At 51.1% G+C, this 12,174-nt stretch overlaps 1 protein-coding gene across 1 annotated transcript; it reads left to right on the top strand.

Annotated features, from left to right (window-relative positions):
- The first annotated feature begins 380 nt into the window (after window positions 1-380).
- Window positions 381-3,414, top strand: P2RY1 (purinergic receptor P2Y1). Its single transcript, XM_042042227.1, has one exon. The coding sequence runs from the start codon at window positions 559-561 to the stop codon at window positions 1,648-1,650; it is 1,092 nt and encodes a 363-aa protein (XP_041898161.1). The 5' UTR covers window positions 381-558; the 3' UTR covers window positions 1,651-3,414.
- Window positions 3,415-12,174: the final 8,760 nt, after the last annotated feature.

Below are 12,174 nucleotides of genomic sequence, written 5' to 3'. Positions count from 1 at the left end.
GGCAGGTGGGGCGGCCCCGGCGCTCCTGCGGCCGGGCTGGGGGGCGGCGGCGGCCGGGGACGGCGCGGGGAGCGGGGCCGGGGGCGGAGGTGACTTCGCGGGCAGAGGGAGCCGGGCGGGAGGGCGGCGGGACGGGGCGGCAGGCGCGGGGGCGGCCGGAGCGACGGCGATCGCCGAGGGGCGCGGGTGGATTGGCCGCTCCCTGCCCCCGTTCGGCCCCGCTCCCTGCCCCCGTTCGGCCCCGCTCCCGCCGCCCGTTCGGCCTCGCCGCCGCCCGCCCGTCCCTGTCGCTGTCCCTGTTCCTGTCCCTGTCGCTGTCCGTGTTCCCGCTCCGGCCGGGTCAGCCCGCGGTGGCGGAGGCGTGCGCGGCTCCCCGGGAGCAGGGCGGGGAGCGAAGCGGGGCCCGGTACCGCCGCTTGGAAACCTCCGAGGAAAAGCAGGGCAGGGCTCACCTTCCAGCTCGGTTTCCTTTGCTCTCTTATTTTTTTAGATGCGTTACTGTGCCTGTAGAGACTTCGTTGCTTCGCCTCAGACCTATGTGACTCTGGGGGAAGGATCATGACCGAAGTCCTTCTCTCTGCTGCTCTGAACGGAACTGAACCCAACCTGTTATCCAGCGGCAGCTGGTCTGCGGGAAACGTCACCACCAAGTGCTCCCTGACCAAAACCGGCTTCCAGTTCTATTACCTGCCCACCGTCTACATTTTGGTCTTCATCACTGGGTTTTTGGGCAACAGTGTGGCTATCTGGATGTTTGTCTTCCACATGAAGCCTTGGAGCGGCATCTCGGTTTACATGTTCAACTTGGCACTAGCCGATTTCTTGTATGTCTTGACTTTGCCCGCCCTCATCTTTTACTACTTCAACAAAACAGACTGGATCTTCGGAGATATCATGTGCAAGCTGCAGAGGTTCATCTTCCACGTGAACCTGTACGGCAGTATTCTGTTTCTAACCTGCATAAGCGTGCACAGGTACACAGGAGTGGTGCACCCCTTGAAGTCGCTGGGGAGGCTGAAGAAGAAGAACGCGGTGTACATCAGCAGCCTGGTCTGGGTCCTTGTGGTGGCTGTGATTTCTCCAATACTCTTCTACTCGGGAACAGGGATAAGGAAAAATAAAACCATAACGTGCTATGACACAACAGCTGATGATTACCTGAGAAGTTACTTCATTTACAGCATGTGCACCACAGTGCTGATGTTCTGCATCCCCTTCATAGTGATTCTTGGTTGCTATGGGCTCATCGTGAAAGCTTTGATTTACAAAGATTTGGACAATTCTCCTCTCAGGAGAAAATCGATTTACCTGGTCATTATTGTGTTGACGGTCTTTGCAGTGTCTTACCTTCCCTTCCACGTGATGAAGACCTTAAATCTAAGGGCCAGGGTGGATTTTCAAACCCCAGATATGTGTGCCTTCAACGACAAGGTTTATGCCACTTACCAAGTGACGAGGGGCCTGGCCAGCCTCAACAGCTGTGTCGACCCCATCCTTTACTTCCTGGCAGGTGACACCTTCCGAAGGCGGCTTTCCAGGGCGACCAGGAAATCATCCAGAAGGAGCGAACACAATGTGCAGTCCAAAAGTGAGGAAATGACTCTCAATATTTTATCAGAGTATAAACAGAACGGAGATACCAGTTTGTGAACAAATGCAGAAGATTTGGGAACAGTTTGAAAAAATCTGCTTTGAGGCACTAGGAGACTGTAGGGCTTACAAGTGTGTGAGGAAAATCTACCAGTCTCAAATTCTTTTTTAGGTAAAGCCTCGTTTTCTGGTCTTAGAAAATGCTTAACAAAGTCAGTGGAAGAATTTTAATGGAAAATAATGTGTCAAAATTCAGCTTTCCTTCAGTAGTTTCATTTATTTCTGACTTGTGTCAGATATCTAAGTAAAATGAAGTAAATTCCCTAAAGGAGGAGAGCAATCCAAGTGCATCTGGCTTAATGACTTAGTCTCCCACGTTTGAAAATGTTCTCAGTCAGCCTGTTTTTAAAAATAGGAAATAAAAATAAGAGCAGTATCTTGTCTTCTGAGGCTCAGTCACAGACCAAGCTTTCTGCTCACTCGCTGTTGTACGCAAGGATTTAAATCGAAGTCATGATGCAGTTATCATTTTCAGTTTTATTATTTTTTCATCTACTTCTAGTGCTGATAATTACTTGATAGTTTGGTGGCATTTATGGTTCAGTCCTCTTTCAGTGCCGGTGTTTTACTCAAGGTAGGCTTTACTGGTGTGTGCATGGTTGTGCTTTCGGATTGCAATGGTTGTTCACGACAAACCTGGCCCCCCTTCGCGGCCAAGGGCTCCCCGGTGCCCGGGCCCCTCGGGAGCGGAGGTGTCCCCGGGCGCTGCCGGGCACGCGGGCGCTGCCAGGCGTGGGGAGCGAGGCCGTGCGGGGTCACGGCTCTGGGCGGCCGAGGGTCCGGTCCCGTCCCTGCGCCCAGGGCAGTGGCGTGGCCTGGCTGGCCGGGGAGCGCCAGCCGAGCCGCCCGGCCCGGAGGCTGCTGGCACCGCGCTGGCACAGCCGCTGGCACCGGGAGCCTTGGGCGGAACGGGAGAGATGGGTGTGCTGGGAGCAGCTGAGCCTTGCAGGGAACGCGTGCTCCGGGTACCTGCCTCTGGTACCAGAATGGTTCTGTTCCTGCAGTCCTTACAGACGACACAAGAGTCGTGTCCCGAGAAAAGTAACTATTAAAATGGATAATATAAATGGATTATATATATATTATATATATATAATAGTAATTGGGGGGAATTAATTTTTTTGTACTTTGACAAATACATTGCTGTATTAACAAGATGTTGCAACATACTACAGACTAAATCCGGCCCTTTACTATAGATCTCCAAATGTGGAATAGTTCATCCAAAATTAGCCAAACTGCAACATTGTGTAACACAAGAGCTAGTGATCAGGCACAGATGAAATTCTACATGGGCAGTCTCACTCGTTTCTCAGATTTTTAATAAATGTATTTGAAAATATTTTGTGCTAAAAGCGGTATAAAAGCATGCTCTGAATTATGAATTTAGTGTACAAAATTAAGTTCAATGTAATCCTAAGGGTGATTTTTAACAGATCTTTGTTCCTCTGGTCTGCATCGTAAGAGTAAAATATTTATATTTTACTTACCAATTTCCAGTGATTGGTTACAAATGAGAGTAGCTCTAGTTATTTTTTGACAACATTGTTAAGCAGCTTCTGTTCACATGTATGGCTTCCTCTGCAGAGTCCCTATTTATTGAACTTATTTATTAGAATGCTAAATGTAAAGTTTGTAAAGTGTGGTTCTCTGTGGTCATATTCAGAATTGGGCATTAATGGAAAATTGAAGAGCATGTTTCAATCACTGTAATACTGTGTCTTCTAACAGAGCACCTTTATAATAAACTCAATTCCACCCTGACTATTCACTGCTGATATGTAACCTAGTGATAAATTAAACTACTGATTTATAGCCTAGAGGTAAATGAAGCTCCAGCTTAGGAAGCCTCTTAAAGCAATGTGGAGAGCTCATTTAGCCCTATGAAAAATGTAAAGGTAGTGAAGAAATCTCCAGCAAGGGTCAATTGCTAATTAATTCTGACTGACAAAGCCTGTGGAACAGCACAGACTATTTATATACCACAGAAAGAGCCTGATTCACAATAAATGACTTCTCCTATTATGTGATTATTTGAGGCTTCATTCAGCTGAGGCACATCTTGTTTGGAATGGCAGATGAATTACACGGAGAGGGAGCATAAAAATAGGATATTCTTTGAATCTGCTTCTCTGTGTTGAAAATCCTGTTCGCTTCCAAATGCTTCGTGGTCAATTTCTTGCTTTCAGTTAGGAAATAAAATGTTCCACTAATTCACGTTTGACAAAAGGTCCCAAGCAGCCCCAGCAGAATGCAGGCCCACACGGCCAGGTCGGGCTTTGTGCGGCTCCTTGCAGCCTTTCTGCTCTATGGCTCTTCAGTGTGGCAGAGCTGGCCAGCTCCTCCTGGTGTGCGTGGAACCCGGGGGCCAGGGCCCGAAACGGCGGCAGGAGAGACCCATGTCCAGCCAGGCCAGGGAGAGCCACGCTGGGGAGCTGCGGGCGGCCCTGAGCCTCGCACCCCTGCGGGTGGCTGCGCTCCCACCGGGGCTCGCTCCCGGCCGCTGGCCTGGCCAGAGGGAACGGTGCAGGTGGCCGGATGATCCACCAGGTCATCGCCGAGGTCTCTTCGGACACTTCGTTGCAGGAAGGTCCCCGTCACTGCCGAGCAGCCATGGCAGGAAGCAGCACTTGCAGCTTCCCAGGTGGACGTGCTCAGGAGCCTCCCGGCGCACGCCGAGCAGGGTCATTAAACGCGTTTACACGCAGCTGATTTTCCACCTGGCAGCTCCTGTGCCCTGCAGAGGTAACACCTCCCTCCACGCCCTGTGTGAGTCCCAGCTGCACACACCGAGCTGCCACAGCCACTGCTGAATCCCACTGGGCTGTGGGGCTGAGCCTCACAACCTCCTGTAGAGCTCCTTTTCAAGCCTTGCTGTATTTGGCATGGGGTAGTTGGAGCCATTGCAAAATCCCACCAAATTCCTGTCTGCTCTCACACCTCCTTTTTACCTGGAACATGCCAGAACCATGTGTTGGATGTCCCACCTGAGAGAATGCTGGTCAGCTGGGGGGATTGGGCACCCAAGCAGATCTCCAGGCAGAGCGAGGGCTGGAGCCATGAGCTCCTGGGGAGCCCCGAGAGTCTGTCATTAAAGTGACCCTTTCTATGTCGTATTTGTGGAAGGCAATCAGTCCACTAGCACTAGGGGCCCGAGGTGATCCCTGTGATTATCCATAAACCTCAGAGGTGGGTGTAGTTGAAGAGGCCTTTCCCTGAGCCACTCACTGGAGTTTCTAATCCATCCATATGCAAAGAGAACACAACTGCAGCTCTGGCCTTTGGGCTGGTAATTAATAATCAGTGACAACGACGGGTTGTGATTACCGGGGACAAGATTCAGCTCATTATCTCACTACTGTGACCACCTAAAAGTTCCACCTCCCTTCATGCTATGCAATCTTAAACTAGCAAGAGAGATTGAACCTGTTCTGATTTTGTGGTCATGCTTGTAACCTATTTTCCCTCTGGGTATGTTTGGGAATCTTCTAACTACAAATTGTTCACTTAAGACACCACAAAGTTTCAAGTAAACAGTTATTTAGAGCTTAACATTTGCCAGATCCATGCCAACACCAATTCTCATTCATGAGCTGTATTTACTTCCTGCAGCTCATGGGTTAATGTTTTCTCCCATTTATGCCCAGTAACTCTTACATATCTTTAACACAACATGAAGTCAGTATGAAACCCACATGTGAACTGCTGTCACTTTGTACATTTGCATAACACAACACCGTGGACTTTTTTGTTTTAATCCACTTGATATAACACCAAATTAATGAACTCATGAGCAGGGTGGGAAATGAGCAGCAGCTGGCCCTGCTTTTGGCAGGAGGGCGCACTGGGTGTGCTGGTGAGCCTGGTGCCCACCCCTGCCCTGTGTGGAAGGGGCTGGGGAAGCTGCAGGGCTGTTTTGGTGGCTGCCAGCCCTCGTGCGATTGCTGCGGAGCATCTGCTGCCTCTGCACCACCAGGGACACGCCGAGGGTTTGGCTCTGCAGGGAGGCCCCACAGCCAAACCCCAGCGCTGGGCCACAGGAGCCCCAGGAGGGGTCACGGGAAGCTCCTCTGAGCTTGGTGTCCTCCTCCTTTTGGGTGAGGAAGGACATGGGGATCCAGGCACCCCCGACTGCATGGGCGCAGCAATTTCAAATGCTTCGAAGACAAAGGACTTATGACTTGGCATGTGGCTGTGAATTACTGTGTGTTCCAAGGGCATCTGTGAAAATGCTTCTTTTTCTGCTGTGTTGTGATTTTAGTATTGTTAAGTTCAATTTTTTTGTAAACACTAGTGAAATCTGACTGTGACATCTGCAGGGACAGTGCTACCTTTTATTTACACTCAGGTTATGTAGCTGCTTTAATTAAAGAGTAAAAGATCTTCTTATTTGTCTATAATTTTAATGAACAAAAATATATTTGGGTTTGAAGTTGCAACTATTTTTAGTGGCAGCAGAAGTGTGGCCCCAGTGTTGCTGGTGCTGCACCACCGCACCGAGCAACTCGTGTTGGAGCCGCCCCAGTAACATTATGAAACACTCCTTCTGCCTTTTGTGTTGTTAATTCATGTTTCCAGGAGATTCTTCCGGCAGTGATATGTCTTTAAAAATAGATAATAAAAGGCTTGCAAAATATATAAAATTTAAAACCTTGAGAGTAACCAGGCAGACCGAATGAGAATCAAAATAAGTGAATAAATGAGTGAGGCTTAGCCTTCAAAGACAAAGGAGGCATGTAGAGAGAGATGTGGTGACAGAACAAGGGGGAATGGCTTTAGGCTGAGGGTAGATAGAGATTAAGTATTAGAAGAAAATTGTTCCCTGGGAGGGTGGGCAGGCCCTGGCACAGGGTGCCCAGAGCAGCTGGGGCTGCCCCTGGATCCCTGGCAGTGTCCAAGGCCAGGCTGGACACTGGGGCTTGGAGCAGCCTGGGACAGTGGGAGGTGTCCCTGCCATGGCAGGGGTGACACTGGGTGAGCTTTAAGGTCTCTTCCAACCCAAGCCATTCCATGATGCCGTGATGTTTGGGGTCAGCGTGTCCACAGGGGGCACAAACAAGGGGCACAAACAAGGGTCACACCTGTGGAGTTGCAGAGGCAACAGGCTGACTTGCTGCCCCATTCCCACCCACTCCAAGCCCTCTCCCACTCCCACTATTCAGCCAGAGATGAACCTGCTCCCAGTCCCTCTCCCTGTACAGATCAAAGCTAAATCTGTCCTACAGAAGCTGCCTTTTCCCCTCTGACAATGGCTGCTGTGTCTTGTTTTCCTTGCAGGATGTTGAGTGACTGTTCCTTCCCAAACAGCTTAACGTGAAATCCGATTAAAACATGGAGCCCCTCTGTTAGCTGTGCCTTCCCTGCCTTGTAGGTATTTCGGGTTTTATGTTGGGCTGTATTTCCATGCCATTGTCTCGTCTCACTGCCTGCAGCTGCCTCAACTTCACACCATGTGCAGTTTTGTTCTGTTCCCTCCTCATCATGTGGGATGGCTGCGGGTACATATTGGTACCTCACTGATTTCACCTCATTTATTTTAAGATTTATTTACCTTTCTCTTAATTTTCTTCCTCTAAATTTATCTTTTCCGTTCATCCAAATGGTTCAGCTACCCATTAAAATTATTCCATTAAAATTGTATTTTCTTATCAGTAAATGAATTCCGTCTTCAACAAATCAAGCTGTTCCATGCCTTTCCAGAATTTCCTTTCCATTCCAAAACCTGCTGAGGCCCAAAGGCCTCGTCTTCCCTCAGCACATAAGCCTTTAAATGCTCCAAGTCAGGCAGGTCCAGGGCCCTGCTCTGGCTGGTTGTGTTTGACATGAGCAGACACACGCAATGTGTGAACACCAGATTTAATATCTGAGCTGACTGTGCATTTACCTCTGGTTCCACAAAATCACAGAGTAATTTATGTTGGAAAAGGTCTCTGAGATCAACAAGTCCAACTACAATGGCTCCCTTTAACCCTGGCCCAAGCGGGCAAAAGTAGTTTGTGACCCTGGCAGAGGTGAGGCAGTGCATGGACCCGGGGGATATTTGTTTCTAAAGTTTAATTTGCAGCGTTTGGAAAGCAAAGACCAGCCTGTGGCAAGAGGCAGTGGGTGGAACAGGTAAATAATTAAATAAATGGGGGTGCAGCTTGGGTTTCTGCTGGCAGCACCAGGCCCTGGCTCCGCTGGGAGCGGGAGGGAGATGCTGGGAATGCTGATCCAGACCAAGCCGAGCTGGGGCAGGGCTGGGAGCAGGGCAGCGCTCGGAGGCCGCTGGCAAAGGGACACCTTCTGTGGGGTTCACGCCAAGCGGTCACGGGCAGTGACGTGGGCAGCTGGGGCATCCCCACGGGCTGAAGGTGCTGGGGTGGGGCAGGAGAGGCTCGGGGCCGCTGGGGCTGAGCCGTGTCTGCGGCAGCAACACAAACACCCGGCGCCTGCTGTGCTCCGTGGCAGCTGGCAGTGGGTGTCACCAGCAGCAGCAGTGCCTCTGTGTGAGGCACCAAGAGGACAGCGAAGTGTTGGGTGTATTTTTATGGCCCGGGGCACACAGCCCCACACAGTGCTGCCTGGGGAATGGTGTTACCCCTTTGTGAGTGACCCATGGCCTGCCACAGCCACCAGCACCATGTCCTGCAGCCCCAGTGCAAGCTGGATATCCCAAATGAGATCTGGCAGAGACTCCCACCAGGAAACCCATTCCCAGGGCCCTGAGTGACTGCTGCCTGCCCGTGGGAGCATCCTTGTGTCCCTAAGTGATCATCAGAAAATCTGCTCATTTAAAGTGCTGGGAACACCATTTACCCTTCCTGGCATTTCCGTACAGCTGAGGAACAGCAGAGCTGTTTATGTTAATAATTCATAGAAGACTTCTCCCTTCACTTTATGGCTCTTCCACTCAGCAGCACCAGGAACTGCCCTGCACCCTCCTCCCCAAGCTGGGGCAATGACCTGGGATGGACTGAGATCCATCAGAAAGAACTCTGCTGCTCCCAGGGACCTTCCCCAGCAGGGCGAGAGCCTCACTCTGCTTTGATTCTTAACCAAAGCCAGGTGTCCTACCTTTTATGATGAGAGCAGTATAGCCCTGGCGCAGGTTTCTCAGGAGGCTGTGGCTGCCCCTCCCCTTGAAGTGTTCAAGGCCAGGCTGGTTCCTGGTAGGTGGCAGGGCTGTGCCCCGTGCTGTGCTAGCATTCAGGCATGTACCAACAGAGATTTCCCCGTGGAAGCCAGGCTGCTTGGTCACAAATGCTTTTCCTTCACTGTGAATAATGGCCTTCTGTAGGGAACTGATTTTTCTCCAAGACAGTGACTGAGAAATGACCCAGCCGTGGAGCCAGCAGCCAGCTCAGCACATTGGGGCAAGTGTCAGGTGCTTGGGCCAGACAGAGGTGCGGAGGAGCTGTGCAGAGGCAGGGGGACACCCCCCCTTGGTATCACCCAAACAGACCCAAGGGACTGGCATTGGAGGGGAAGGGATGCTCCTGCACGCAGCCCCACATCCCAAATGCACACACCAGAGGCTTGGGGCACAGCCCTGGGACCAACAGATGAGGGCTTGCTCACTTGGTCTGTCTGGGACCCAGCTGGGAGAAGCTCTTGCAGATTATAACACAGTTTTTGTACCAAATATCACGTTATTGTCAATTTCAGAATTAAAGAGTACTTTTAAGACTCCACAGAAGTTAAATTCTTATCAGACTATTGAGTTTTAATATCCTCAGTAAAAACACTGGAGTAGTTCAGTCATACATTGAAGATAATTAAGCTCTGCATTGTAGAGGGCAAATTGTTTATTTGTTTGGTATTACTGGCCCATCACTATCCCCATCCCTGTCCCCATCCCTACAGTGGGCTCTGTACAGGGCCACAGGACCCAGATGGGCGCAGCAGGATGGGTTTCACCTCTCCCTGCTCCCCTTGGCTGCAACTGGGCAAATCCAACAGGAAAAATGGCCTCGCAGGGGTTTGTAGCAGTTTCCAACACAGGGACAGCAGCCAGGCCAGAGGGAAGCAGGTCCCCGGTGCTGCCTGTGCTCCCTTGGCACTGCAGCTCTCCTCCTCCTCAGCAATGTGTCAGGACACGTTTGGCACAAATAAAAAGTTGTTGTTTAACATTCTTGTGTATTTGTGAGCGGTGGCAATGATGCTTCCTGTAAAACAGAGCTGCGAGCGTGGCAAAGCTGTTTGATGTTACAGCCTTATTTAAACAGCATTTAGATAGTAAAAGCAGTCATTCCCCTCATCCCCACATACCAGCTACCCATTAAAATTCCTTCTCATGCTCTTGCACAAAGACTAATTTTGGCAGAAGGCTGACTTGCCCTAGATTTTTAAAAGACTACTTGTTTTAAAACAAAGTCCTTTGGGGAAGGGAGAGATCTGGGTGAGGATTGCACCCTCCCCCTGCCCTCCCCAGTCTCACCACCCTGACCACCCCCATCCCATCACCCCTGGTCACCCCCACCCCACCACCCCCCACTCTGTCACCTCCCAGCCCCAGAGGGTACAGTATCCTCCTCCTCCTCTTCCTCCTCCCCTCCCATGGAGGGGCTCCTGGCCCCTCAGAGGGTGATGGAGGGGAGCTTTGGGCACGGAGCAGGAGGAGCCAAGGGAAGATTGAAAATCTGTCATTCACCTTGACATTGACACACTAAAAATAAAGTTAAATGCTTTTAAAAACAAATTATGCCAATATTCAGATATTACTTAAGGGACTCGACTCAGAATAAAGCTCTGGGTTTTCAAGCTGGCTCTCACTACCATCAGAAAAGCTTTTCACCAAGATATTCCTTTGTTTCTGAGTTGTTTCCTCTCCTTCAGACTCTGGGCAAAGTGGCACTTGATTGAGACAACTGAGAACAGCAAAAAATCAGAAGAAACCTGACCTGCAGGTGTCCTGTAGAACCCAGAGCAAACAGGTCCAGAGAGACCCACAGAGGCAAATCAACAGCCAAACCCTCCCAGGGAGCAGATGGAGGAGCTGACTTGACTGTTTGGCTGTGATTCAACGAAAATGTTCTCTACCCTTCCCTTTCTGCATGGGGATAAATCTGCAAAGGAAAACATTTCTTGGTGCTGTGTGCTGGCAGGGCTGGTGCCACACCAGCGGGATCCAGCACTGCCACAGCCCCTCGGGCACGTTGCTTACTGAGTGGTCTGAAAGCTGCTTTGCTGCGGGGTCACCAACAGGTTCTAAACCCAAGAGAGGTTAAATACCAGCGAGCCCCAGTGGATCCCACTCCCCAGCAAATGGCTGCATAAGCAGTTGCCCTTAGTGCATGTACCTAAGAAAGCAGACCTGAATTTTTGGTTGAATTTAGCAACTCTCTGTAGCTGCTGTCACCAGGCCATGGTGACATCAAGGAATGGCTCCACAGAGGGATGTTGCCTTTGAAACCCCCGTGGGGACTCCTGGGTGCCCTGCCCACAGCGGGGATGGAGCTGGGCCGTGGCTGCAGCCCCCCCGGCCCCACACGGGGCTCAGCCAGGGCGGAGGGGCAGGGCTGGTGCTGTGCCCCGCCGGACGGACCCGCGGCTGCTGCCGCCGCCAGAGAGGCTCCAGGTCGGCGTCGTGGCCCCGATCCTTCGCCCCCGGGTTTGGCCACCGGCTCTGCTCGTTTAAGCTCTCCTGTAACTGATACTGGAAGGGATGACTCAGCCCTAAGTATAGTTACCTGCACCCAAAATAGAGGCGAGCCCTGCAGCAGCTCGGGGCTCCGGGTGCAGGTCAGCCAGGGAACGTCTCCTAAACCACTGGGAGCTGGTGGTGTGACGCAGGGTGGCGCCACAGGTGGCTATGGCTTTTCACCTGCTTTTACCCTCATTCCAGGAGGGGATTCCAAAGCAAACCCTCAGAAATTATTCCCCTCTATTGAATGTACAGAAACACAAACTTTTGGTTGTTCCTTTTCGTGATCAATTCACACTGACCAGAGCTCATGAACTGGATCAATTTACACCACATCTAAAAATACACCATCAGCTACACACAGATGGATCTAAGGGGTGTGTGTGTGCGTGTAACTATGTGCATGTGCACATGTCCCTAAAACTCTAAGATACACCTGTAGTTCACACAAATTCCTGATACTTTCCTGTAAAGGATAGGGAGGCAGAGAACACAATACCCTGGCAGCGCACAAATGGGGCCTTTGTCCTTTGCCATGAAGCCCCCGCACCCACAAGACTCAGGAGCAGATCCAGAAGCGTCAGTAACTTCACATTGATGGGAAACCTCCAGAAGGAAAGAGGAGCCAGAGCAACTCCGCCCCATCGTCCTCACCAGCATCCAACGCCAAGAGCTGAGGGGCCGCATTCTGGGCTTTGCTTTGCCTCTTTGGCTGAACTGTTTAAAATACCAAACAGAAGAATTTGCCTCTCAGACTAAGATAAACTCCAGTTAACTCATGACAGGATCTACACAGCAAACCCCAGGAACAATCTGCACATTGCGAAATGCTCCCAGATCTCACTGGTGCGAGCTGTGTGCTGCCTCGCAGCCACACCACTGGTCCTGCCTGCTGCAGC

The sequence above is a fragment of the Corvus kubaryi genome, unplaced genomic scaffold (genome assembly GCF_017639235.1).
Source record: "Corvus kubaryi isolate FWS band 111438036 unplaced genomic scaffold, C.kubaryi_AGA036_p1.0 37397, whole genome shotgun sequence".
NCBI classification, from domain to species: domain Eukaryota; kingdom Metazoa; phylum Chordata; class Aves; order Passeriformes; family Corvidae; genus Corvus; species Corvus kubaryi.
The sequence above is the reverse complement of the archived record's forward strand: the minus strand, read 5'-3'. Positions and strand labels throughout refer to the sequence as shown.

Coding starts and splice junctions, on each gene's coding strand:
- P2RY1 (XM_042042227.1), top strand. CDS start 559: ATGACCGAAGTCCTTCTCTCTGCTGCTCTGAACGGAACTGAACCCAAC.